The sequence below is a fragment of the Elephas maximus genome, chromosome 5, assembly GCF_024166365.1.
Source record: "Elephas maximus indicus isolate mEleMax1 chromosome 5, mEleMax1 primary haplotype, whole genome shotgun sequence".
NCBI lineage: Eukaryota > Metazoa > Chordata > Mammalia > Proboscidea > Elephantidae > Elephas > Elephas maximus.
The window spans coordinates 43,725,509-43,753,393 of NC_064823.1; the positions used below are offsets into that span (position 1 = coordinate 43,725,509).

The following is a 27,885-nucleotide window of genomic DNA, read 5'->3' on the forward strand; positions in this document are numbered from 1 at the left end:
TCCTGGCTCCCTTCCTACTCTGTGGCTGTCAGGATCTCTGGAACTTTCCCTCCTTCCTGTCCTTTTCCTTCTTAGATCCAGATCAGGTTCCACTTACTTTGCTTCCCCCTGAGTGTTTCTACATAGTTTCTCTCTTATTGGGAATGCTGTGAAGTTGGCTTCCTGTGCTCCTCTCCAGGGGTTGCCACTAGCTTCCTCTCAAGATGCCCACGCTGAGCTGGGATGACTGGCAGAGCATATCTACTGCATATCACTCCTCTTTCACTGCGTTCTTTCAGTTTCTTCTTCTAGTTGGTGTTTGATTCTATTCTTTATTCTTCTATTTGGTGTTCAGGGTGCCAGGATTGTCATCTGTGTCCGTTTCACTTGTTTCTCTGGTCTTTGCTGTAGACAGACGGCATGGCTTATCTAACTAAGCCACCATCTTGGCCACTCCTTCTTAGTTCTTTTTTGAGCCTCTTTTTAGAGAGAGTAGATTCATGTACTGGGGTGTATCTCCAGTGTTGTGGTGGTCCTGGAGAGTGGTGAGCCCAAGTGGAGGCAAGGATCACAGACCCAGCCATGTGAGTGGAGTGGAGCAGTCAGCAGTGCACACTGTTGCTGTTCATCAGTGTTTGTGAGCTGATCCTGATGATGCTGTCTTGGGAAATCAACGGAAAAATCCTGTTGCGTCCAATAGAGATCAAAAATCATTCTACTAGATATTTTTCTTTGATTTTCCTTCTCAAAAGAAACCAAGATTGTTGATGGTTAGAAACAGTAGATGTGGGGGATGGGACAAGTGACCAGACCCCACCCCAAAAAACAAAAGATTCTATCTTTACAATAACATAGGTTTTTGAGATGTCAAAGAAAGTGCTTTAGGTAGTGTTGCTCTTAATCACTACAGTTGAGAATGAGATTCTTTTCTTTCCTGAACTCTGTGCCATTTCTTTCCAGACTGCAGATTCTGGCTTTCACAGTTCTGAGAGGTCCAAAGTGGTGGAAATGGAGGTTCTCAAATTATTCACAGTGGCAGGATTTGAACACATTGGTTGGAAATTGCCCACTTATCCTTAATAACACTGATTTAGGCCTAACTGAAATGTTTGGTTTCTTCACTTTTGGTTAGAACTTTGTGAACAACACAGAAAGATAACATGCTGACTGGAAACTGGGAATTATACATGCTTGATAAAAACATGAAAATAAATTAAGAAGAACGATTTGTGTGACACAACATTGTATAACCTAGTTTTCGTGGGAGAGCTAGTAAAGTTTTTTTTGGAGAAGAACAGTGTTGGCATGTTGGTTGGAATCCCAGCTCCAACACTTACCAACTTTAAGAGGTTGGAAAAATTAGCCTGATTTTCTGGCCTTCAGTCTTTCATCTGTGAAATGGGAAATAATAACAGAACCTGCCTTAGACTTGTATCAAGGATTCTGAGTTAATGTATGTAGAGAACTTAGAACAGTGCCTGACATATACCAAGTATAGTGTAATTGTTAGTTCTTATTTATTGACTATTGGGTGTTAAGTGCTTTGGGAGACAGTATAGCAGGAACTTGGGGAAAGTTATTAACCTCTCCTGGGCCTCTGTTTTCTTACCTGTAAAAGAGGGTAGCAATAACTTCTACCTTCATAGGTAGGATTGCATGAAGAAATTCATAAGAACAGTGCCTGGCTTTATAGTAAGTACCCAGTTAATGTTAGCCACCTCAATTCAGATACCTTAAGTCATTTAATTGTCATAACAACGTTAGTACTTTTTTTTTATTGTTGTTTTTTAAGCAAGTGAGTAAGAGACAGGTTCAAGCATAACCTGTTAGAATTTCAGCTCAGATCTTAGGTGTGAAAAGCCTCTTGTCTTACTTCCTACTAAAGGTAAGAACATTAGAAATTGCTGACCTACTGTAGACCCTTGTTTTCTCATGTCTTTTCAGTTTTGAAAATGTTGTGGCCTTAATGTTTTGTCATTAATGTATTTAAATTTTAAGTCTGTTTTGTGGAACTGTGTCATGTTCTTCCTCATCAAAGTCCTAATTAATGCCTGACTGTGTAATTTCAGTTGCTTTTAGACTTTTTCCTCCTTAGGGAGGATTTCAGTTCTTTATTTTGCAACTGCAAAGATTATGTATGCCTCCAGGCATCTTTGGTGTCCGTACATATCCAAGAGGCTGATTGAACATATAAAGTGTGTGTGCAGTTCACTTAAGGCATGTCACTCTGTTCTTCCAGGAGAGGTCGATTCTGAATTTTTATTTTCTAGTTGATGAAGTAACAGGCTTTGTACAAACTGTTGACACTCCCAGTTACCCTCTTAATGTGCCTACAGACAAAGAATGGTTGGAAGGGAATATACGAAAGTGATAGTCATAAATCATATGTAGGGTGATTTGTTTTTCTCATTTCCAAATTCTCTTTGCTATTTTATAATTTAAAATAAATTTATTAAAAATTATTCCTGGAGGTGGAGGCACAGAATGAACTACCTTAAGCTACTTCTCTTGCTGTCTTTAAAGAAGAATCCTTTTTCTTTTGTGTGTTACCCTCTTCAGGTGGATAATGGAATCTAGTATTATGGATAAATTGTGTGTGTTTACTTACCACTTATTTGACTCCCTTGGCAAAATTTAAGACATGTCCTCTTTAGCTTGGGTTCATTGACAATAATCTGCCCCAGTTAGTACAAGGCTGTACAGTATTTGTATCTGCAAAGAGAGAGCATAGAGGCAGCTGGTGGAATTTTCTTCCTTCACTAGTATCTTTTTTAACACCCCTCAGTAAGCAAATGAGTAACTTTCAGCTGTGGGTGCCTACTGGAGTCTTACTAGTATAAGAAGGTCTGGAAGATAATATTGTGCTGTGCAGGGTTTCGGCCTCACACATGCACTTCTCCACCCTCCTGTGAGCTGTAGAACCTCCAGAAATTGCCGGTCATAGCTGTACTCCAAAAGCAATTTAGCTAATTGAACTTGCTGTTGTACCAGGTGGTGGTTATTTCTTTTTTGTCCTTTGGCTTTGTTACTTCCTTTCTTTTCCTCTTTCTTTATTTTACTATTCTTGTTTATTCTTGGGCTGGCGCTGGCGCAAATAGTTTGTACTCATCTATTAACCAAAAAGTTGGTGGTTTGAACCCACCCAGGAGCGCCATGGGAGAAAGGCCTGGCGATCTACTTCTGTAAAGATTAAAGTCAAGAAAACCCTATGGAGCAGTTCTACTTTGTAACACCTGGGTCACCATGAGCCAGAATCAACTTGACGGCAATGGGTTTGGGTTTTGGTTGGTTTATCATGGGAGAGGTCGGAGGCCTTAAATTTACCAATAGGAGGAGCCTGATTTTGGGACACGATTTAACTAACGCTGAACTTGTGTCTCGTTTCTTCCATCTTTGAGGAAACAGAGTCTGTAAGATATATAGGAAAATAATCCTTTCTAGATTTTCAGATCCCATAGGGCCTGCTTCGGTGGTAGACGCAGAGTTTTCATGAGACTGTCTCACTTGGATATACATATCTGATGCTGCCTTTTTCTTTTATTGAGGATATTGTTAGTTGCCCTCAAGTCAATTCCAACTCATGGTGACCCCACATGTGCAGAGTAGAACTGCTCCATAGGGTTTTCAAGGCTGTGACCTTTCAGAAGCAGATCATTATTCCTGTCTTCCAAGGTGCCTCTGGGTGGGTTTGAACCGCCAACCTTTCAGCTAGTAGTGGAATGCGTAACAGTTTGCGTCACCTAGGGTGTAAGTCCAAATATGAATTGAAGTTTCTTCCCAAAATTATCCTTCAAGAAAAGGAGTAGGGAGTGCCTTTAAAGTCTGGCCCTTTCATTAACATTTTATTTTGAATTACTTTATTCTGAATAATTAAGTATTGCTTGAGCAAGACATATGTATACATATATATAATACTTTATTTTGAATTTATTTTCAATAATGAAGTATTGCTTAAGCAAGACATACATATATACATATGTGTGTGTGTATATATATATAAAGTCCACAGCGAGTGCTAGTTTTGTATGCTTATACAGGTTATCTGACAGTTTTGGTTTGGAAAAAAAAAAGCTAAAGTAAACACATTTAGTAATTATACCTAGGGATATGACAAGTATTGTGGACAAGCCTTGTAAAGATCACTTAATGAGCTATTTTGTGGGTAATCACAAATGTATACCTGTAAGATAAAAGGGGAGAAGCATTGTCCTAATATTATATGAATGAGTACTTGGAGCTCGGGTAAAATTCCCAGACTGCATTTCATTATGGGATCAGAAAGTGATGTTTCTCAAATCAGGCAGCGGAAATAAAGATGACATATTCTGCACCCCTATTGCATGACTAAAAGGTGGCTGTAGTGACTGTGAAGACACTAATGATAAAGATGCATTTGAAGAGCTGGACTAAAATTGTTTTATGACATGTCAAAGATAATGGTAATTAGTTTAGAGTCGGTTTTTTTATTTCCAAATTCTCTTTATTGTTAACTAATTTGAGGTACATCTAATTTGCAAAATTATGCTTTATTCTTTCCCATTAGATAATAGGACACTGGGCTTAATTTCTTCTGGTGGGTGGGATGTTACCTGCTTGTGAATTGACCGCCTGACGTTTAGAAAATTGATGGCGAGGGTGGGGGGGAGATACCACATTCAAACCCCTGGTTTATGCTTTTTTGATTTTTTGTCTGTCTCATTTTGCGATGTAGATTGTCTTTGTTAAGGTACCCTTTGAAGAGCTCCAGGTTGTTGAATCAAACATTGAATTGTTACTTTTTGATGTTGTGTAGGACATTGTACCTGTGGATGCATCTTATGAGGTGAAAGAACTGTATGTGCCGGAAAATAAACTGCATTTGGCCAAAACAGATGCAGAAACATTACCAGCACTGAAAATTAATAAAGTAAGTGGTCTAATCAGACATGCGGTCATTAGTTTGTAAAATCTGTGATTTGTAGCAGTGTGTGAGGCCGGGGGTGGTGGTGGGAGGAGGAGTGTTGTGGTGTATATTGTAATTTCCCGGAATGGGGAATATGTTTATCTTGTAAAAGCATAGTCCAAAATTACCGTGGCTTTGATTTGCTCCTAGTCATAATAATTTATTTTGAAATATCAAAAAATAAAGATGTGTGAGATTTTTAAAGATTTATCAGAAGGAATGGGTTCTAACAGTTCAAGAAATCCTAACCTGTAATAATGAAAGTGAATGTTTTTTTTTTTAAACATATTTCTTTATCCCCTGCCAAACTCCTTAATCTTTCTTCTTGTATTTTTAAGAATAATTCTGTTGTATATCTTAATGATATCACTAGATATCATTTCCAGGAAAGAATTGCTTACACTAGACTTCATAACAGTAGAAACAATAATTTACCATTTTCAGTCTTAGAAAATTTTAAATGTTGTTATTGAGGTATACTTTAAAAATAGATTAAGGTATAATCTGTGTATAAGTTGAATTTCTCAACCTTTCTTTTTAGTATAGTAAAAATCCAAAGCACCTAGGGAGGTGCCAAGCCTCAAAGTAAGGAGAAAAGGGGAAAAAAACAAAACAAAACTTCTGGGCTTGCAGAAAGACTTCAGTAGTTATTTCAGGTGCCTGATAGGAGTGGATTACTTTGATGTGCTTTTGTGTGATTGGGTCTCTGGCTAGAAGCCAGCACATGCTGGGACGTGCCAAGGAGGAAGAGTGGGAGAGCAGAGCAGCTCAAGAAGCAAAGGAATAATTAGTTACCTGTAAGTCACTGGCTGACTTTATGTGGAATGAATACACACACACACACAGAATGTGAATGAATGGAATGTGAATTCAGGCCAGCTGGACTCCAGAACACAGAAAAAACAGTAGCGTTTTCTAAATGTGAGCTTTTCTTTAATATAGTAGTTCTCAAACTTGTCCAATTGGCAAAGCATCTGGAAGAGTGTACCGTCTTTGTGCAGCAGTATGAAAAGTGATTAATTAAAAAAAAATCCTGTCAGATACCCTCTAAAATTGGATTCAGTAGAGACAAATGGTGGCCAGTGCCAAGGGTTTAAAAAAAATTAGAGGAAAACTTGAGAATGGGAAAATTTGGTCCACAAATGTGGTTTTCCCTGTGAAAAATTAAAGAAGAGGAAAACCTTGCCCTGACATGATTTTGTGATAGAACACATTGGCCGACATAATTCGAGAAGAAACGCTAAGCTGTACCTTACAGCGCATCACTTGGCCAGCTGCTTCATCTCACTTGAGAGCCACTCATACATAGCCAGTTAAACAAGCATGTCCAGCTCGTGTTAAGTAACTCTTTAACATTCTGAAGAAATACCCTAGAAATCTTAAAGATTATGAAATAATCCAGTCTGTGTAAACTGAAGGGTACCCTTCCATGGCTGAGGACGTCTTTTTGTAAATTCTTGTATTAGGAGTTAGTTTGGCTTTACCAGCACCACTTGCCATTAGTTGGCTTGGACTCAGGGTGACCCGTGTGTGTCGGAGTGGAACTGTGCTCCGTAGGGTTTTCAGTGGCTGATTGGTCAGATGTCGATTACCAGGCTTTCCTCTGAGCTGCCTCTGTGCGGACTTGAACCTCCAGCCTTTGCTAGCAGCTGAGCTTGTTAATCTTTTCCAGCGCTAGGGACTCCTTTGTTTTGGTTTAGGACAGGAGTCATCAAAGTAAGGCTCCCAGACTATTCAACAGCAGCAACATCACCTGGGAACCTGTTAGAAATGCAGATTCTTGGGCCCCACAGCAAACAGTCTAAGTTAGAAATTCTAGGAGTGGAATAAACTTTAACAAGCTTTCCAGGGAATTTTGGTCAACATTAAAGTTGCAGGACCACTGGCTTTAGGAGATGCTGTCCTTATTTGAAATACTTGGAAGCTTAAGGTTATTTAAATTTATTAGGAGAAATTATTTGGCTACAGCCCTTATTCTTTGTTAGACTTTGTATAAATTGTTATCATTCTTGAAATGTTTTTCTCTGTTGCCTTCAAAATTAAACGTTTAAGGGTCATTGTTTTTGTTCGTAAGTATACGAAAAAGAGTTTTGCTTTACTTTCTCATTTACTAGGTGGATATGCAATGGGTACAGGTTTTGGCAGAAGGATGGGCAACACCTCTCAACGGCTTTATGAGAGAGAGGGAGTACTTGCAGTGCCTTCATTTTGATTGTCTTCTGGATGGTAAGATGATTTATAGTTAATACTACGTTGAGTATGGATAAGAAATTACATAGTTGCAGGGAATTGTCATTATTTGTAAAAAGTAGTGGAAGCGTCTTCATAGAGGTAGTGTTTTAAGACTTGGTTCTGTCAGTACTGAGAAATGAACTGTGGGATCTTATTCCATTTTTTTTGTTTTCCTGATCGTGATTTATTACAGGGAAAACTTGGGGGCTAGAGTTGAAAACGGATTTTAAAAGCAAATACGGTTTCCCCTTGCCAAATCCACCTGATCACTGTGGAAAGCCTCTTCCTGCATGCATACAGAATTTTGCTACACTTCTCAGCACTCTGTGAGCCTTACGAGGGCTGTACTTGAGCCTTCTAATACGGAGTCGTAGAGTCCAGGTTAAGGAATTCTGGAATAAGTGGTTAAATGATGTCTTAGTCATCTAGTGCTGCTATAACAGAAATACCACAAGTGGATGGTTTTAACAAAGAGAAGTTTATTCTCTCACAGTCCAGTAAGCTAGAAGTCTGAATTCAGGGTGCCGGCTCCAGGGGAAGGCTTTTTCTCTCTTTTGGCTCTGGAGGAAGGTCCTTGTCATCAGTCTTCCTTGGGCTGGGAGCATCTCGGCGCAGGAACCTCAGGTCTAAAGGATGCGCTCTGCTCCTGATGCTGCTTTCTTGGTAGTATGAGGTCCCCCACTCCCTGCTTGCTTCCCTTTCCTTTTATCTCTTGTAAGATAAAAGGTGGTACAAGCCACACCCCAGGGAAAGTCCCTTTGCATTGGACCAGGGACGTGGCCTGAGCAAGGGTGCTGCAGCCCACCCTAATCCTCTTTAACCACAGGCAGAGATTATGATCTATAACACAGGGAAATCACAAAATGGAGGACAACCGCGCATAGCCTAACCAAGTTGACACACATTTTTTGGGGACACAGTTCAATCCATTACAAGGGAAATAGGAATTCTTCCTGTTCATTTAAAACATTTGAAAGCTAATAATTGACAAAGAAATTGTCCAAAGTATTGTAGTTACCTTTAACTTTGTACTTTGTTGTTGTTGTGTGTCAAGTGCATTCCGACTCATAGCAACCTTGTAGGACAGAGTAGAACTACCTTATAGGGTTTCCAAGGTTGTAATCTTTATGGGAGCAGATTGCCAGGTCTTTTCCCCTGCGGAGTGGCTGGTGGGTTCTAACCACTGACCTTTGTTTTAGCAGCTGAGTGCTTAACCATTGTGCCACCAGGGCTCCTTTCTTTGTACACTGTTGGTAAAATTAATTTCTTAAATAAAAGAAAATATTTTTCAATATCACAAAATCCTACTAAATCAGTACCAAATTCTTCTGTAATTTGACTTCTTTTAACTGAGGAGTGAAGTAGATATTAGAAAATGCAGTTCCTAGTCATTCTCCTCAGGAGACTTTATCACAAGAGCAGAAGGGTTAAATATCGCTTTTTGGCTTTATTTTTCATTGGAGCTGATGATAAAATCTTTATGTACTAACTTCTTTAAAGAAAAAAACAAAAAAGCCCACGGCCGTCAAGTCAATTCTGACTCATAGCAACCGTATAGGACAGAGTAGAACTGCCCTATATGGTTTCCAAGGCTGTAAATCTTTATAGAAGCAGACCACATCCTTCTCCCACCAGAGCTGCTGGTGGGTTTGAACTGCTGACCTGGTTAGCAGCCGAGCGCACTAATCGCTGTGCCTCTAGGGCTCCTACTGTCTGCTTAGTAATGATTTGATCTTGGGTTTGGTGCAAATCTACCTATTTTTCATTTTTAAATTGTACCTAGTGATAATTTTAAATCAGCAAAGCAGCTATCTTTGGTTTTGTTGACATTGTTCATCCAAAGAAGGCATGCCATGATTTCCCAAAAACAGTGTGATGTTTATTTGATATGTTAATAGGATCCATATATGAATTTGAGAGTGTGCGTTTTGTTTTTCTAGCCTGTGCATAATGAGTAGAAAAAAGAAACCTTTTAGAGCTTGAAGGGTTGGGCACTGAGAACGTGCCTTTGGTTTCCCTGAAGACACATTTTGGTTTAAGTCAAGTGACTCAGAGCACGATTTCAGACCATGACACTTGACACCAGTTAGATTGTCAGTGTATCAAAAAAAACAAACAACATATTGAGTGTCTTTGTCTTCCTATCTCAAGTATACCAAGTATACTCAAAGATATTTAATCAACTTGTCACTCATAGCATAGTTACCTTTGTTATCCTGTTAATAATAAGAGTTTAAATTTTTCCCAAAAAGACCCTGAGACAGAGTTCTGTGTCTTATTCACTCATTGGGGTGCTCAGTGTATCTTTTGTGGCATTAGGCTTCACAGCTGAGTCTTTCTTTTTTAAACACTTTCTTTTACTTCTGCGGTTTTGTAGTGAGTTTGCCAAGCTGCACGGTCTGAAGGCACCGTCCCCACAAGATTCTCCTCACTTTAGATACAGCTGCAAGTTCAGGGGTTCCCAGAGCCACCATCATGTCAGGCCAGCTGGTTATAAGTTCGAGGGTTCCCATGATCACCCTCAGGTTTGGTAATTCCCTAGGAGGCCTCATAGAACTCAGGGAAGGGCTGCATTTACAATTACAGTCTTATTGCATCCCCGTGATCTGTTGTGGATTGGACCATTGTGACCCATAGGGTTTTCTTTGGCTGGTTTTTGGAAGAAGATCACCAGGTCTTTGTTCCTATTCTGTCTTCAGGCTGGAAGCTCTGTTGAAACCCATTCGGCATCATAGCAACACGCAGACCTCCGCTGGCAGACAGGTGGTGGTTAGGCTTGAGGTTCATCGGCCAGCAGTCGAACCTGGGTCTCCCACATGAAAGGGAAGAATTCTGCCACTGAACCACCACTGCCCCTTTGGGCCTCTCTGTAGGCGAGGCAGAATTCCTCACTACGCAGACTCCATACCGGGTTTTCTCCCAAAGGACAGTTTCATGAATTGCTGTGAGAAATATTGCTATACATAGGGTTAGTTCTGTTAATTTTTGCCTTTTTTTTTTTTAACTTTGAGTTCTTGAGTTTTTCAGTCTCTGAGCTCATAGCTTGCTCTCTCTCCTGAGTTTCTGTGCCAGGTGCCAACTGAACACTGTTACTGGAACCCATAAATCTCACATTATTTGAAGAATGCCTACTGAAGTGAAAGGTGGATGTTAGTCCTGTTGGGTAATGCAAGCTGTGTGTTTTATCTTTTTTTTTTAATGCCCTGCAGGGGGTGTCATTAACTTGTCAGTGCCTATAGTTCTGACAGCTACCCAGGAAGAGAAAGAGAGGCTGGATGGCTGTACAGCATTTGCTCTGATGTATGAGGGCCAACGTGTGGCTATTCTTCGCAACCCTGAGTTTTTTGAGCACAGGAAAGAGGAACGCTGTGCCAGACAGTGGGGAACAACATGCAAGAACCACCCCTACATCAAGGTCCTGGACAAATCTGTTGTGTTTGATCTTGACTTGTCATAATTTTTACGCTGAAATGTGGGCCTTTCCTGCGTGTTGTCTGTTCTATTGGAATTGTTATTATTTTGCAGAATTGAGACCGGGATGTAGATTAATGTGACGAGTACCTGGTCTTGCCATTTTGATCCAGGTGGATATTTACTCAACATATATTTTTTAAACATCCACTCTCCAGCAGACGTTGAGCTAGGTGCAGGAACATAGGGTTAATGGACATGACAGGCACAGCCTTTATACCCTTGGAGTATAAAATGTGGCTTTGGGAACAGACATGAACCATGCGGTTATAACAGGTTGTGAGGCCAGGCTGGTGTGGGAGCCACACATCTAGTCTGGGCTTTTCATTTAATATTGTTTCTGGTGTGCAACAATAAAATATAATTAGCCTCCCCAAAGTGTCTTATTTTACAAATTATTCTGTTAATCAGCATATGACAGTGAAAAAGAATGTTTCTGTTACTTAAAAAGTCATAATTATTCACATTGGATTTGTTCTCCTTTCATGTGGAAATATAATAGTGTTTCAAGTTTTTAAAGAAATTACAAAATATGTTTTCATTCTAGAGCATCTCCAATCCCCATTTAGTTGGTAATAGTCAAGCAGATTTATCGTTGACTTCTAGATGTTAGTAGCCTACAACTGCTTTGAGCTTGTATGAGAGAAAGGTTCTTATTTTGATCTTGGTTATGCGTTTAAAAAATTATTGTTTTCTTCCCATTAGATGGTTATGGAACAAGGAGATTGGCTGATTGGAGGAGATCTTCAAGTACTGGACCGTATTTATTGGAATGATGGTCTCGATCAGTATCGTCTTACTCCTACTGAGCTAAAGCAGAAGTTTAAAGATATGAATGCTGGTAAGACACAGACCTAATTATCCAATACGAGACTATTTGGAGTCTCTGGTTGATGGGAAAGTTCCAGAAGATTTTTCTAATGCTTACTGAAACGTAAAACAGAATGATGAGTGCATGGTAAGGATCAGCATTGAATCCAATTCCCAAAATGTAGGGATTGATCCAGTCCTCACGTTCCTGCTTCTCCATCCTCTTTGCTAGCTCCACATCACTCTCTCTCTCTCTCTCTCTGACCCTAGCCGCCTAGATCCAGAGACATTGTCCTTCACACTGCCAGATAGGCAGATGCCAGCCTCAAGTGTAGGAAGTCTACATGACACCCCAACCTTCTGACCTGCTGGCCACAGATTTCAGGGCTGGTTTCTTACTACCCCTTTAGGATACCATCCACATCCACATGACACCCCTGTTTTCTGACCTGCTGGCTCCCACTTCCCCTTTTTGGTCTGATAATTTGCTGACTCACAGAGAGTATACTACTTAAAACTACAGATTTATTATAGCCAAAAAAGGATACAAACAAAGAGATGCCTAGGGTAAGGCCTGGGAGGATTCCCAAAGCAGAGTTTCCATGTCCCTAGAGACATGCTGTCCTCCTAAGCAGATGTTCTTGCCAACTAGGAAGCTCTATGAACCTCCGTGTTCAGGGTTTTTATCAGCCAGTCCTGTGTGATTAGGCTAACGCATGCCTCCTGAGGCTAGTCGATATCAGCCTTCCAGGTGAGTCTTTTCTGGTCTGGCCAGCCCCTACTTGCTAGCAGCAGTTTTCAGATGTGGCCCAGAAGTCCCAAACCAAGGTACCACATTTAGTCCAAGGGTTATTTCTTTGAAGCCAAGGACAAAGGCCACCTTATTTAGGGTAAAGCTATGTCTTCTACCTCACAGTGAGAAAAGATAAATGTGCAATGGAATGTGTAAGGAAAGGTAGTCAGTATAATCCAACCTGTGTAGTTTTGGTTATGTTAGTATAATTCTATTTAAAATTATGTTGTGTCTGTATAGAAGACGGATGCTAATAAAAAATTGTCCTTTTATTTATTATGAAGCTCTCACATTAAAGCTAAATGAAACTATAGGACAGAAATTATTTGAATAGCTTACTCGTATCAGTGTGCTTTATATCTTAGAATGTCTTGAGAGTGTTATATGAGTGGAATGCTGCTCTCGTTTATATATTCTGTGTAGAAATCAGGTGGATGTGGTTGCCTTTTTGGAATACTGGGAATCACAGCCTAGCCAAGTTGATACACATTTTGGGGGGACACAATTGAATCCATAACAGTACCTAATGCATAGGATTTTATTTTAAAAAGATAAGTGAGATAATATTTGTAAGGCGATTTAAATAGTACCTGGCATGTGGAGATTAAGATGTCAGGATTTCTGTTGCGTGAGTGAGTCAGAAGCTAGTCTGTCCATATTTGTGTGAAGGTTAGGGAAAGGGAAAGAGTATCTGTTTCTTCTTAAGCTCTGTTGTTGTTTGCCAGTAGTTGGAGTGACAGAAGCTTAAAATGGGTCAAGAACAGGAGGTCTTTTAATTGGTCGCATATTCCTCAGGGCTCCACAGTTTCCACCCAGCCTGTATCATTTATTCACATTTTCTCCTTGGTCCCTTTAGGGTATCTGAGCATAGGACGCTCTGGTGAACTTTACTTTTCTCTGAATTCAAAGCAAATATTGTCTTAAACTACTTGTGCAGGAACTTCTCTGAATGCTACACTTGGAAACACTATATAACAGCTGATTCTCTTCTTCTTTCTTGCTGACATTCCAGTCATAGGGGAATGAAGCATTATTGATATAAGTCAATAATGGTACCCCTATTCTCTTTTGTCAGTGAGTAACTTAAGGATCAGCATGTAAGTCAGTTTTGACTATTAAAATGTAAGGGAAAGAGATTTTCTTTCCTGATAAGAAATTGACTGTGACCCCCTCCCCCCAAAAAAAATCTTTCCTCACTCTCCCCTCCCTTACTGCTTGTTGTGGATTGAATTGTGCTTCCCCAAAATATGTGTTGTAAATCCTAACCCCTCTACCTGTGGTTTAGAAACCCCGGTGGCATAGTGGTTAAGACCGCCAGTTCGAATCCACCAGGTGCTCCTCGGAAACCCTATGGGGCAATTCTACTCTGTCCTGTATAGGGTTGCTATGAGTCGGAATCGACTCGATGGAAAGCGTTTGGTTTGATTTTGGTATACCTGTGGTTATAATCCCATTTGGGAATGGGATTTTTATGTTAATGAGGTAGTATTAGTGTGTAGGGTGTATCTTGAGTCAATCTCTTTCAAGATAGAAAAAGAGCAGATTAAGCAAGGAAGCACAGTTGGGGGAAGATAGATGTCATGCCACTTGGGAAATCTCCAAGGAACCAAGAAATAGAAGCTGAAGAGACGAGGACCTTCCCCAGAGCCGACAGAGAGACGTAGCCTTCCCCAAGAACTGGTGTCCTGAATTCTGATTTCTAGCCTCCTAAACTCTGAGAAAATAAATTTCTCTTTGTTAAAGCCACCCACTTATGTTATTTCTGTTATAACAAACCCAGAAAAAAACAGCCCTAGATAACTGAGACACTGCTTTAGATGCTGTCATGTGAGGATGCGATGTTTGGATTTCCGGCAGCCATTTTATATCCATGAGAATCACGACTATGCCAACCTGTGTCCTGGTACTCTAGAGTTTCTGAACCATGCCTGTCTCCAGATTTCTTATTCAAAGAGATAATACATATTTGAATTATTTAAGACACTTCTAGTTGCTTTTTCTGCTACTTGAAGCCAGAGGATCTGGCAGTTTATTTTGTGTAAACTTCTCTTTTTTTCTTGTGAAAAGGAACATGTTTAGTGGTAAACTTACTGAGATCACCTTATTTAATTTTTTTTTGCTGAAATTTGAATTCCTGTCTGGAATTGATACTAGTAAATTAATTGTTGGCACTGTTGAGGGCACTTATCAAGTATTATCATTTCATAATTGGAGACTTTAATATTACATCTTTGAGGGCCAAACATTTTAAGTCATTTGGAAATTCTTTTGCATAATGAGTTACTGCAACTTTGTTTAGGGTAGCTGACAGCTAGCTATTAGCCTTACATCAGAAAACAAAGATCCTTGGAGTGTTACTTTATTTACTTTTCCATTTTAGATTAATAAGCAACAGACCAAGGAATTATGCTTTGTAGTTCTTGTTCACTCTTCCAGGATGCCAATAACAAGTCATCTATTAACATGTCCAAGCCATAGTTGAAGGGAGAGAAAATGGGAAATACTTATTTTTTCTTTTACCCAGGGCACCTTTTCTCACCCCTCCTTCCGTCTCTCTTTTCATCTTAGAAGAAGTACTTTGTTTATCCCATGTGGGTGTTGTCCTGTGTACAACATTAATATAATCAGTTTTGCCTGTTCTAGACCTTTCTGTAGCTGGAAGGATTAAGACGCCTTTAATACCCACCTCAGGTATTACAAGGTAATATATTTCCAGATGTCAGATTGTTTGAATTGCTGGTGGTTGACTAATATCCTGGAAAGGTAGACTGAATTTCACTTAAGCCAAGCAAGGGCCAGTTAAAAAATGTCAGATTGTTTGAATTGCTGGTGGTTGACTAATATCCTGGAAAGGTAGACTGAATTTCACTTAAGCCAAGCAAGGGCCAGTTAGTATATATTATATACAGAATGTTGGTATCCTTCTGGATTACAGGAGCTCTGGTGGCACAGTGGTTAAGAGCTCAGCTGCTAACCAAAAGGTTGGTAGTTCGAATCCACCAGCTGCTCCTCGGAAACCTTATGGGGGCAGTTCTTTGTCCTGTAGGGTGGCAGTGAGTTATAATCGACTGGATGGCAATGCGTTTGGTTTCTTTGGTTTGACTGGATTACAAAGAGAAAAAGTGACATTTTTTTAAGTTAGTATGTGGTAGTATAAACCAGAAAACCAAACTCGTTGCTGTCGAGTCGATTCCAACTCATAGTGACCCTATAGGTCAGAGTAGAACTGCTCTGTAGAGTTTCCAAGGAGTGCCTGGTGGATCTGAACTGCTGACTTTTTGGTTAGCAGCATTAGCACTTAACCACCACACCACCAGGGTTTCCAAACACATGGTAGTATAGTGCTGAATAAATCTGAGAAAGCTTTGTAGAGTTGTGTTTCAAGCGATAATTTAAATGAATGAGTAGGGACATCAGAAGGCTATTTCAGGCAAAATTGGAAGGGATAACTGAGGATGAGTGAGAAAGTTGAAGCAGAAGCTTAGTTTGTCTTTAAAGTTGCTAGGCTTTCTTGACTGTAAATAGCAGTGAGCTAGAGATACTGTAATAAGGGATTAATAAATGATGGGAGCATCTATTAGTTAGGGTCCCAGGAGGAAACAGAAGGCACGTGCAGATGAGACCCTGAACATAATAGGACAAAGTCTTTAAAGGAGGGTGGCCAGGGTTAAGGGAATCCACAAGGAATGTTGAGGTATTCATGGACTACCAACAGGACCATTACCATCCCTGAAAGGAAAAGGGACGGAAACAGTGTTTCTGAAGCCAGGTAGGAGCCAGAGCTGTGAAGAGGGGCTGCTAGGCAGAAGCTAGTTGGAGGGGAACGTGGGCACAGCCAGAATCACAGCACTGAAGCAGGATGCTAATGGGGAGAACTCCCCCAAACCTTTTCTCCCTCCATCCTCTGGTTTCCTGATAATGTCTCCCATCCTGAAGCCCCTTCCCTCCGCGCACACACAGACACAGACACACACACACAGAGGACAGGGCAGAGAACAGGTAATGAGGGTGGGAGGAAAATGGAGAGCAACCAGTACAGAGCCCAGTTAGCAAAAAAGCTTTATATTCAACATTAATTTTTACTTTAATTTGAGACCATTTCTAGTCTTGAAAGCGTAAAACAATTTATAGTTGCCATGCTTTGGGGAAACCCTGGTGGCGTAGTGGTTAAGAGCTACGGCTGCTAACTGAAAGTTTGGCAGTTGGAACCCACCAGGCACTCCTTGGAAACTCTATGGGGGCAGTTCTACTCTGTCTTGTAGGGTCCCTATGAGCTGGAATCGACTTGATGGCAATGAGTTTTTTTTTTAATATGTTGGGGTATGAGAGTACCAGTTTGGGAAGATTCTAACAGTATATTCATATTTATACTCAGGTGGCCTGTCTCTCTTTTATTGATTCCTTGTTTTTTCTCATAAGCAATTTAGTAAAAGAAAGGCTTGTGATTTATGACAGTCCTAAAGGGAGTGGGGAAACCCTGGTGCCGTAGTAGTTAAGTGCTATGGCTGCTAACCAAAGGGTCGGCGGCTTGAATCCGCCAGGCGCTCCTCAGAAACTCTGTGGGGCAGTTCTACTCTGTCCTATAGGGTCGCTATGAGTCGGAATTGACTTGATGGCACTGGATTTGGTTTGGTTTGGTTTTTAAAGGGAGTGGTGGGAAACGAAGCCCCTTTTTACTAACAGTTCCCTTCAAAAACCCCCTACAAAAGCAAACATTAAACACATATAGACACACACGCCAAAAACCCTGCCTGGCAACTCTAGAACGATTGTTAGTACTTTCTTGTTTGGCTACTGTACTAATTCAGGGAAAATGTAATCTGAGAGCTTTGGGTTAGATAAAGTGGCAAATAATAAAGCTGTGGTTGGATTCGAAGAGGAGAATTATTAATTACTGCTGTATGTAGGGCAGTTTTGCAGAGAAGTTGAAAGGAAGGAAGCAGGGAAGATGTTGTATTTCTGGGTTCAGTGGTCAGGATGCATACCAAGGCTCTGACTGGCAAGTGAAGCACAGTTCTGAGAAATTTGGAGGAAGGGTAACTAAGGCTTAGGAGCACTTTCATGCTCATCATCTCATTTATTGCTTATTGAAGGTCCTGCAGGGAGTACTGAAGTCTGTGGACGCTCAGCCAGGCCCACCTGGCTCTGTGCATTGTGCCACAACAGTACATAATGACAGTGACAGTAGAGTAGGCAGCCCATGCCTATATGTGTCCATTGATGTCAGTACTCCACACTCTTCCCACCATCAGGAAGTGCTTATGGTTGTCATTTCCTTAAGAGCTCAGCTGCTAACCAGAAGGTTCGCAGTTCGAATCCACCAGCTTCTGCTTGGAAACCCTGTGGGGCAATCCTACTCTGTCCTGTAGGGTTGCTATAAGTTGGAACTGACTGGATAGCAGTGGGTATCACAGATCAGACACTTTTCCATTTTCTTCTTCCCCTTCCACCTGCCAGAAGGAGAAGGGGTCAGACTTAACTTACTTGGTTCCATAGTGCATTGGCTTCTGAACTTCTGGGGTGTTCCTTCACTTGACAGACAATACAGGAGATGGATTAGATTTAGGAGTTAGACCTGAGTTTGGTGTGAGATGTGACTGATAGTGAAGGTGGAAGAATTGAGGGTATGGGGGATGGTAACGAACAATATATATTGAAATGTTTTTAGTTATAAGTCTCTGTAACTGATGAATTGGAAGGTCAGAACTTAGAGATACAGCTAACAGAAGACATCTGTATCCGCATAGTAATTGAATCCAGGTGAAGGGATAAGTTTCCTGAGTGAGTATGTTAAGAAAGAATTTCACAGGACCCAGAAATGAACCCTATTGCTCCAAGAGGACTACAGGATGTCAGAAACAGGTGGTTACACCAAAATAGCCAAGCAGAACATAAGATGTCATGTATATTATAATTACAGCTATGTAAAAATGTTTGCCTAAGGAGAAAGACTAGGAGATGCAAAAAACAAACAGTTGTATTGGGTTGCGCATTTGTAGATGATCCTCCCTCCCCCCAATTTTTTCCTTCAATGTTTCATTGTTTTTACTTAAAAAAAAAAAAAAAAGGAAGCAGATGAACTATAAAGGGTTGATTCCACGGCTACCAGGCCTTGAGGCTGTGAGATCGGTGAGGCATATTTTTATGTCCGAGGCAGTAGAGAGGCTGGGCCAGTTTAAAAGAGGAAAGTGCCTTTTGGATCTGGCAGATGTTTCGTATTCACCGTGATAGAGCAGGAAGGGCTGAGTGAGTGAATCTAGTCCTGCAGTCTCATGTGTAGGTGGAGAAACAGAGTCTCCGTTCTTTTCTTTCATTCCTTTATGCTCCTCAGTCACCAGACTTACCTTCTGAAAACGCAGATCTAATCATGTCCTGTTGGAGTTAAAAGAAGTCTGTTCCTTTTACATGTATTTATTCTCCAATTACTGAATGTTTGTTTTTTCCTCCTCCGACTCAGTGATAAGCTCTTGGAGGGCAGGACTAATTTCATTATCACTCTCACCTCAGGCATAAAAACCAAAACCAAACCCAGTGCCCTCAAGTCCATTCCGAATTATAGCGACCCTCAGGCATAAAAAAAATCATGTCTAAAACTGCATTTTTCATTTGGCTTCTTTGCTCTCCCTGTCTGCTTGGGAAGCTGTACAGAGACTGAATCAGATTGGGGGAGTGGGTTGTGAAGGAATACCGGTTAGTAGATAGAAGACTTACAAAGAGATAATGAAGGGATAACGTGCATCAGTGATGAACGAAGTAGAGCTGGGAGTGAGATCCAGGATGTAAAGGTGATTCATTGAATGTGGAGGATAAGGGAGGAAGGAATCTAAGACCCTAAGGTGGGTAATGGTGCTGTGTGCCCAGAGGGCATGGAAGAGGGACAGAGATGCAGGTGGAGGCCAGCCGGAGTTGAATTTGAGGTGCCTGTGGAACTCTTAAGAGATGGCTTGGAGCTCAGGGGGAGAGTTCTGGTCAGAAGATGCAGATTGATGAGTCACTAATGGAGAAGACCCTGCTCTGAAGCCCTGCTCAGGTGACCTCAGGCAAAGGGGAGAGGCTTGAGAGGGAGGGTAGCGCCTGTCTTTGCTGTTGTCACAGTGTGGACCCATTCACCAGTGAGTAGATTGTGATCTGTCACATGGCCCTCTCTGGTGTCCTGGGGAGGAATGGATTGAGTGGATGGTGAAAATGGGAGGTGTTGGTGGAAGTTTTATATAAAAATGTGGGAATGTGTTCCTTACCAGTAGTCCTCTGATTTACCCCCTCTGCACTCTTCTTACCAAATCTCTACTCTCCATTTCCGGTCAGTCCTAGTTTTCTGTAAAACAGTACTGATTATTTCACTTTCTCACTCAAAACATCTTTTTGGTATGCAGCCTCCTCCCTAACCTGGCATTCAAAATCCTGCATAAGAATCTTGTGCCAGGATTTATATCCGGCTACACAGTTCCTTCATCCTTGACAAAATGGCCTATCCCGCGTTCGTCAGACACATCTCTGCTCTTCTGCTTTCGTGCTGATGCTCACACCAGTCTGCTTGTTTGGAACGCCCTTTTTACTTTTCTCTACCAGCCACATTTATTTGTCTTCCAGAGGTCAGCAAACTGCTGCATGCAGCCCAAATCTGGCCTGCCACCTGTTTTAGTAAATAACATTTTATTGGAACACAGCCGCATCCACTCGTTTATGTATTGTTGATGGCTGCTCTTGCACTAGGACCACAGGGTTGAGTAGTTGCAACAGAGACCCTATAATGTTCTCTCTCAGGCCTTTTACAGAGAAAGTTTCCATTAGATTCATAGTGTCAGCATCTTCTACAGGGCAGGACTGTGTCACTCTTGCTTCTTCCCCAGGCACAGAGGACAGAAAACTTGAAAGAAATGGAAAGGATAAATGGTAAAATTACTTTTCAGTCATCGTAATCCTCTCTTATTTTCCAACACGCTGAAGCCATGATCTTAGAGAAAGCAGTCTTAAACTAAGCCGTAAGGAATTGGTAAAGGAAAAGGCAAATGTTTTATACTGATCATGGTGTGACAAAGGGGGAATCACTGTCCTTAAGAAAAAGAGGACAAAAATGTGACATGTTAATAAAAATTTCTGGAAATATCAGTGGTCCCAGAGCCAGAGTGGCTCATTTTTCTTTTTCCTATCCTTGATTTTAGAGTGGATATATGAAAAGAGGAAAATTTAATAGTGTTCTATATATATTGCACTGTATGAGTTGGGGCAGTAATCTGAAAATGTAAACTTCCAGTGCATCGGGTCAGCAAGATTCCTTTGCTCCCATTTCATAAGTTCTGCAGTGGAGAAACCAGATGGTAAAGGTGAAAATACAGCCTGGAACAACAGACACTTAAATCCATTTGTGTAGTTTGTTGATAAATAGTTAAAAAGGATTGAAAAGACTAAAAGTTTAGGAAGGACCTGGCTCTGTTGGCAAGAAAAAATGGACAGACAGATCAAATAGTCATTGGATTTTTGAGTCTAACTGATAGTAAGGAAATAATTCTATTTGGAAGAAATTTTGGCATTAAAATCCTTTATATGCTGCTAATGTGAACTTCTAATAAGTGATCCATCTTAACTTTATATGTTAAATGTCCATTGTGGAGCTAGATTAATTCTGTTTGGAAAGAAAGCCTAGGTAGATAAATCATTAGAATCTTTGATATATGTATATTTGAGATAGAATTTATTTTTTATGTTTCCTTCTGCACATCCTGTTATATAAATACTCTTGCTCAATGGCTCTTTTACAAGATCGGATTTGACCTGATGGAAATCCAGGAATGCAATCATCATACACCTGAGACGTATTACCTAAGTCTCCTATTCAAGGGTAAGAGCCTGTTCCTGATTAACGAGGACAAAGGCTGTGTATCGCAGCACGGAGCTGATGCACCCCCGTCTTGGAAATACTAGCTTGGAGTTTTTGTACTATAGTGAACCTTGAGCAACCAGCAGAACAGTGGGTTCAGTTTCCTCGTGGAAATTTTTAGATATGGTTGTGCTTTTGTTTTGTTTTAAAGAATGAATTGTCCTGAGAAACTTAGAGTGGCTGTGATGTGCATGTCACCTTGTTAGGGACTTTATATTGTTTTACCTTTATATTTATAACTGAATTGTCATCCCCATCTCAAAAATGGTGAAGGTGAAATTCAGTCTTTAAAGGCAAGGGTCTATGACTAGAAACTGGCAGACCTATGATTTGAACTCATATATTTCCTATTCCAAAACAGTACTATTTCTGGTACCGTATGTATTTCTACTCTGTCTCATAGGGTCACTCTGAGTTGGAATTGACTCTATGGCAAAAGGGTTTGTATATTTCTTCTCTTTTAAAACTTGTTATTATGGAAAATGTCAAACACATACTACTGTGATGTTTGAGGGAGCACAGTCTGTAAGATTGTCTCACTTCTGACACCACTTGCAAGTTTAGAGGTCCCCAAGACCACTTTTAGGGTCAATCATTTGCTAGAAGGGCTCACAGAATGCACTGACAGGTGTTATGGTTTATTAGAGCTGAAGGACACAAATTAAAATCAACCAAGAGAAAAGGCAAATAGGACAGAGTCCAGGAAAGTTCCAAATATGGAACTTCCAGTTGTTCTCTTCCTGTGGCGTTGTGGACATCTTATTTTTCTAGTATTGATATTTGACTTAATGCCTGGAGTATTGTCAACCAGAAAAGCTCAACTGAACCTTGGTGTCCTGAGTTTTTATTGTGTCTTCATGGTTGATTTGCCCACATGGCTGACCCCAGTCTTCAGCTCCCCTGGAGGTTGAGCTGATACTGCATGACTCAAAGTCCCTGCCATAAATCACATTATTAGATTTTCTGGTGTGGTCCAGAGCCCCCAGGTAAACAAAGACACTCTTCTCAGGCAAGACAATCCAAGGCGTTACAGATTACCTCCCAGAAGTCGAGGGCAAAGGCCAGACCTCTTTTGGGGCAAGGTTAAATTACATATATATATATATATATATATACACATACACACATATATACATACATTTTTAGTTTTTTTTATGTATCTATATAGATGTATTAGCACTGGGTTTATAAATATATGGAGTCCCTGGGTGGGTGGTGCAGATCGTTAACACGCTTGGCTACTAACCAAAACGTTCGAGGTTAGAGTCTGTCCAGAGGTGCCTTGAAAGGAAGCCTGGCAATCTGTTAGAGAAACCAGCCATTGAAAACCCTGCAGAGCACGGTTGTACTCTTGACACACAAGGGATCACCGTGACTTGGGACCGACTCAGTAGGCAACTGGTTTTGTACTTATATGTGTAAGTAGATATAATAGTATAATGAATCCCCGTATATCTCTAACCCAGCTTCAAGAATTACCAACTCATGGCATATCTTGTTTCATCTATACCTTTATCCACCCCACCTAAGCCCCCCATGTTATTCTGAAGGAATCTCAAATCTCATGTTGTTTCATCTATAAGTATTTTAATATCTTTCAAAAATAAGGATTTTTAAAATCACAACCACAATACCATGATTGCTTCTAAAATCATAATAATATTTTCTTAATGTTATCAAACATCAAGTCAGTATTCAAATTTCTAACAATTTCATTGTAGTCAATTTTTTTTTTTGCTTTTTTACAGTTTGTTTGAATCAGGATCTCAACAAGGCCCATGCATTGTAATTACAGCACTTGCTGTGTCTCTTGTCTTAAAATTGTACTTTGTTTTTTAATTTTGAAATAGTTTCAGATTTACTGAAAATTATAAGAATAGTATCAAAAACTCCTGAATATTCTTCACCCAGGTTCCATAATTATTAGCATTTTACTTTCTTTACTCTTCCATTCCTTCTCTCTTTGAGAGTAAGTTGTTGTTGGGTGCCCTTGACTTGATTTTGACTCAGAGTGACCCTATAGGACAGAGTAGAGGTGTTCCACAGGGTTTCCTAGGACTTTACTGATTGTCTTCATTTAGGTTTGTCTGCTGTTTCCTCATGATTAGATTCATGCATTTTGTCAGGAACACCCCAGGAAGCAATAGTATGCTCTCAGTGCATTATCTCAGTTGGCTCATGGTTGGTGACACCTAGTGAAGTTAACTTTTATCATGTGTTTAAGATGTGTTTGCTAGTTTCTTTCTGCTGTAAAGTTTACAAATAGTTCTTACTTACTAATTATATTAGCAAGTATTTTGGGAGAGAGACTTTTGAGACTCTGTGAATGTTCTGTTCTCATCACTTTTACCCACTAGTTTTCGTATGCTATAAATACTGCCAGTGGTGATTTCCTAATTCCGCCATTCCTTCTATATTTATTAGTTGATCTTCTATTGTAAAGTAGGTTTCCTTTCTCCCCCATTTTTTTATTCATTTACTTCTTTTGTTCTGTGTGGACTCTCGGATTCCTGTTTTACCCAGTGGGTTACGATCCATTGCTATTATTATTTACTTTGACGTTTAGCTTGTCCTGGGTTTGGTCATTGGAGTCCTGTCAAGCTGGTTCCTAAATCTTTTTGGCATGTCCCCATGATTCGTTGAGCACTTCTGTCTTCATGGTACAAGGAGATGTTCCAGCTCGTGTTGTGCTCTACTTGCTCCAGCTGTGGACTCAGCCATTTTGCCAGGGAACCCTGGTTCACTTAAATGTGGAATGATATTTAGAATCTAGAATTTGGGGTCTAGTTTTGCTTATTGCCTTTGTATATTCATTGCTTGTGGGACCTTTCAGTGGACATAATTATATACATACACTCACACATATCTATTTCTGTACCTATCTATGTATCTGAAAATCCATGAAGTTATACTGATATTTCCAGTTCTAACCCAGTACCACATGGTTTATTCTAGCCTTTCTCCTTTCTGTATTTGTATCTTCCTTCGTCCTTATCCTCTATATTTATTTATTTGCTTTCCCTCCCTGTATGGAAGCAATCTCCCAATCAAATGGGCTATCTTCTCAGCCTTGCACCTGTTGGCCCCAACTATACAGGCAGTCTCCTTGGCCCCAGTGCAGCACCCTAGTGCTGGGCCAGAGTCCCTGTTCCTCCTCCACCACAAGTACAGCAACTCACATCAGTCCAAGAATAGAATTCACTAATGCTTACTAAGTGTCTCTGTTGTGATGCAAGGTGTTTATAAGAAAGGCAGTATAAAGTCGGGGAAGAGAGGACTAGACTGAGCAATGAGACTTAGGCCAGAATCAGAATGGCAAATTAAGTTCAGGCAGTAATCACCTGGTTAAGAAATATTGATGTTCCTATGGAAGTCAATATTAAAACAATTCAGAAGGATAGAAAAACTTTCAGGTCTGCGCCTTCCCCCATCTTCTCAAAGCAGAATTATTTTAAATGCTCATATAATTTGTATCAAGACTTTCATGTCCTTTTGTACCTTCTGTCATTCCAGCTATTTTCTGGGTGAAAACTAGTCATGTTCATGTATGAGAGAACTTGAAAGCATAATGATAATACTGTAAATCTTTTTTTTTTTATTATGCTTTAAGTAAAAGTTTACAAACCAAGTCAGTCTCTTACACAAAAACTTATATACACCTTGCTACATACTCCCAGTTGCCCTCCTCCTAATGAGACAGCCCGCTCCCTCCCTCCACTCTCTCTTTTCATGTCTATTTCACCAGCTTCTAACCCCCTCTACCCTCTCATTTCCCCCCCAGGGAGGAGATGCCAACATAGTCTCAAGTGTCCACCTGATCCAAGAAGCTCACTCCTCACCAGCATCCCTCTCCAACCCCATTGTCCAGTCCAATCCCTGTCTGAAGAGTTGGCTTTGGGAATGGTTCCTGTCTTGGGCCAACAGAAGGTCTGGGGGCCATGACCACCGGGGTCCTTCTAGTCTCAGTCAGACCATTAAGTCTGGTCTTTTTATGAGAATTTGGGGTCTGCATCCCACTGCTCTCCTGCTCCCTCAGGGGTTCTCTGTTGGGTTCCCTGTCAGGGCAGTTGTCGGTTGTAGCCGGGCACCATCTAGTTCTTCTGGTCTCAGGCTGATGTAGTCTCTGGTTTATGTGGCCCTTTCTGTCTCTTGGGCTCATAATTACCTTGTGTCCTTGGTGTTCTTCATTCTCCTTTGATCCAGGTGGGTTGAGACCAATTGATTCATCTTAGATAGCTGCTTGCTAGCGTTTAAGACCCCAGACGCCACTCTCCAAGGTGGGATGCAGAATGTTTTCTTAATAGATTTTATTATGCCAGTTGACTTAGATGTCCCCTGAAACCATGGTCCCCAAACTCCCGCCCCTGCTACACTGGCCTTCAAAGCATTCAGTTTATTCAGGAAACTTCTTTGCTTTTGGTTTAGTCCAGTTGTGCTGACCTCGCCTGTATTGTGTGTTATCTTTTCCATCACCTAAAGTAGTTCTTATCTACTATTTAATTAGTGAATACTGCTCTCCCACCCCCCTTCCTCCCCATTCTCATAACCATCAAAGAATATTTTCTTCTCTGTTTAAACTATTTCTTGAGTTCTTATAATAGTGGTCTTATTTTTTTTATACAATATTTGTCCTTTTGCAACTGACTAATTGCACTCAGCATAATGCCTTCCAGATTCCTCCATGTTATGAAATGTTTCACAGATTCCTCACTGTTCTTTATCAATGCGTAGTATTCCATTGTGTAAATATACCATAATTTATTTATCCATTCATCCGTTGATGGGCACCTTGGTTGCTTCCATCTCTTTGCTATTGTAAACAGTGCTGCAGTGAACATGGGTGTGCATGTATCTGTTCATGTAAAGGCTCTTACTTCTCTAGGATATATTCCAAGGAGTGGGATTTCTGGATCGTATGGTAGTTCTATTTCTAGCTTTTTAAGGCAGCACCAAATCGATTTCCAAAGTGTTTGTATCATTTTACATTCCCACCAGCAGTGTATAAGTGTTTCAGTCTTTCCACAGCCTTTCCAACATTTATTGTTTTGTGTTTTTTGGATTAATGCCAACCTTGTTGGAGTGAGATGAAGTCTCATTGTAGTTTTGATTTGCGTTTCTCTAATGGCTAATGATTGTGAGCATTTCCTCATGTATCTGTTAGCTACCTGAATGTCTTCTTTAGTGAAGTGTCTGTTCATATCCTTTGCCCATTTTTTAACTGGGTTATTTGTCTTTTCGTAGTTGAGTTTTTGCAGTATCATGTAGATTTTAGAGATCAGGTGCTGATCGGAAATGTCATAGCTAAAAACTTTTTCCCAGTCTGTAGGGAGTCTTTTTACTCTTTTGGTGAAGTCTTTGGATTAGCATAGGTGTTTGATTTTTTAGGAGCTCCCAGTTACCTGCTTTCTCTTTTGCATTGTTAGTGATGTTTTGTATACTGTTTATGCCATGTAATAGGGCTCCTAAGGTTGTTCCTAATTTTTCTTCTATGATTTTTATCGTTTTAGATTTTCTGTTGAAATCTTTGATCCACTTTGAGTTAGTTTTGTGCGTGGAGTGAGGTATGGGTCTTGATTTATTTTTTTGCAGATGGATAGCCAGTTACGCCAGCACCGTTTGTTAAAAAGACTGTCTTTTCTCTGTTTAACTGTTTTGGGGCCTTTGTCAAATATCAGCTGCTCATATGTGGATGGATTTATGTCTATATTCTCAATTCTGTCCCATCGGTCTTTGTATCTGTTGTTGTACCAATACCAGGCTCTTTGACTACTGTGGCGATTTAATAGGTTGTAAAATCAGGTAGAGTAAGGCCTCCCACTTTGTTCTTCTTTTTCAGTAATGCTTTACTTATCCGGGGCCTCTTTCCCTTCCATATGAAGTTGGTGATTTGTTTCTCCATCTCATTAAAGAATGTCAGTACTGTAATTCTTGGAATGTTAAAGAATGGGGCCAAAAATAAAGCAAAAAAAACAAAACCCTGGACAAGTTGGACAAGTAGAGGGCTAAAGTCTCCCTCCTGCCCCTTCTGTCATAGTCATAGAATAGGCTCAGGCTTGACAGTAGACTAGAAAAATGTACTAGATGGCTTAAAAAGTATTGGAGGAAAAGTGTCTGAGTCACACTTGAATCGGCATGGCCTGATGATGTGTTAGATGTTCTGAGGGTAATAAAATAGAGATTTCTAACTGGACGTTCTTCTGATGCTGTTGTATGAGTTTACTCTATGACCCCAAAGAACCATGCCTCCTAAGAAAGGTCTCCTGGTGACACGTCCCATGTAGAAATGAGACTAGAATTGCAAGCAGGAGATGTAGAGTTTAACCAGTTTAATCAATGTAGCAGTTTTTATTTTTTGAGTAATAACCATGGCACTTGTGGGGGACTTTGTTGTTACTAAACTACAACTCAAAACTCAGTCTTTGGCTTATAAAACAGAGTAATCAGTATAAATAAGCCTATTTGGATGGTAAGTAAAGTTTTGAAACTACAAATTTTTCGACCTTTCTGTCTCCGTTAATTAAAACAGTGTCTTAGGTCCTATGGTGGAATTGACATGGTAGGTGGTTAAGGCACAGATCAAGAATTTATGTCTGTTGCAAACACTTGCAGATACTGGGACCAGAAAGTCTGACAACCATTCTCAAATTTCCCTTGAATGCAGAAAGTCATTGTTATAAATCCGTGACGGTGACTGTGACACTACACATCCTGTACTAAACATAATATTGTTTATAAAAATATAGAAGAAATATAGGTCATGTTGCTTGAGTAAATGGTCAA

General features: G+C 40.3%; 1 protein-coding gene across 1 annotated transcript in view; it reads left to right on the forward strand.

The window, feature by feature from the left end:
* The window catches only part of PAPSS1 (3'-phosphoadenosine 5'-phosphosulfate synthase 1), a 147,311-nt gene that overhangs the window by 74,764 nt on the left and 44,662 nt on the right, over positions 1-27,885 (forward strand). The window contains exons 6-9 of the mRNA XM_049885571.1: positions 4,772-4,885; positions 7,036-7,147; positions 10,363-10,568; positions 11,330-11,465. Coding sequence (XP_049741528.1) covers positions 4,772-4,885; positions 7,036-7,147; positions 10,363-10,568; positions 11,330-11,465 — 568 coding nt within the window. The remainder of the gene's footprint in view (positions 1-4,771; positions 4,886-7,035; positions 7,148-10,362; positions 10,569-11,329; positions 11,466-27,885) is intronic.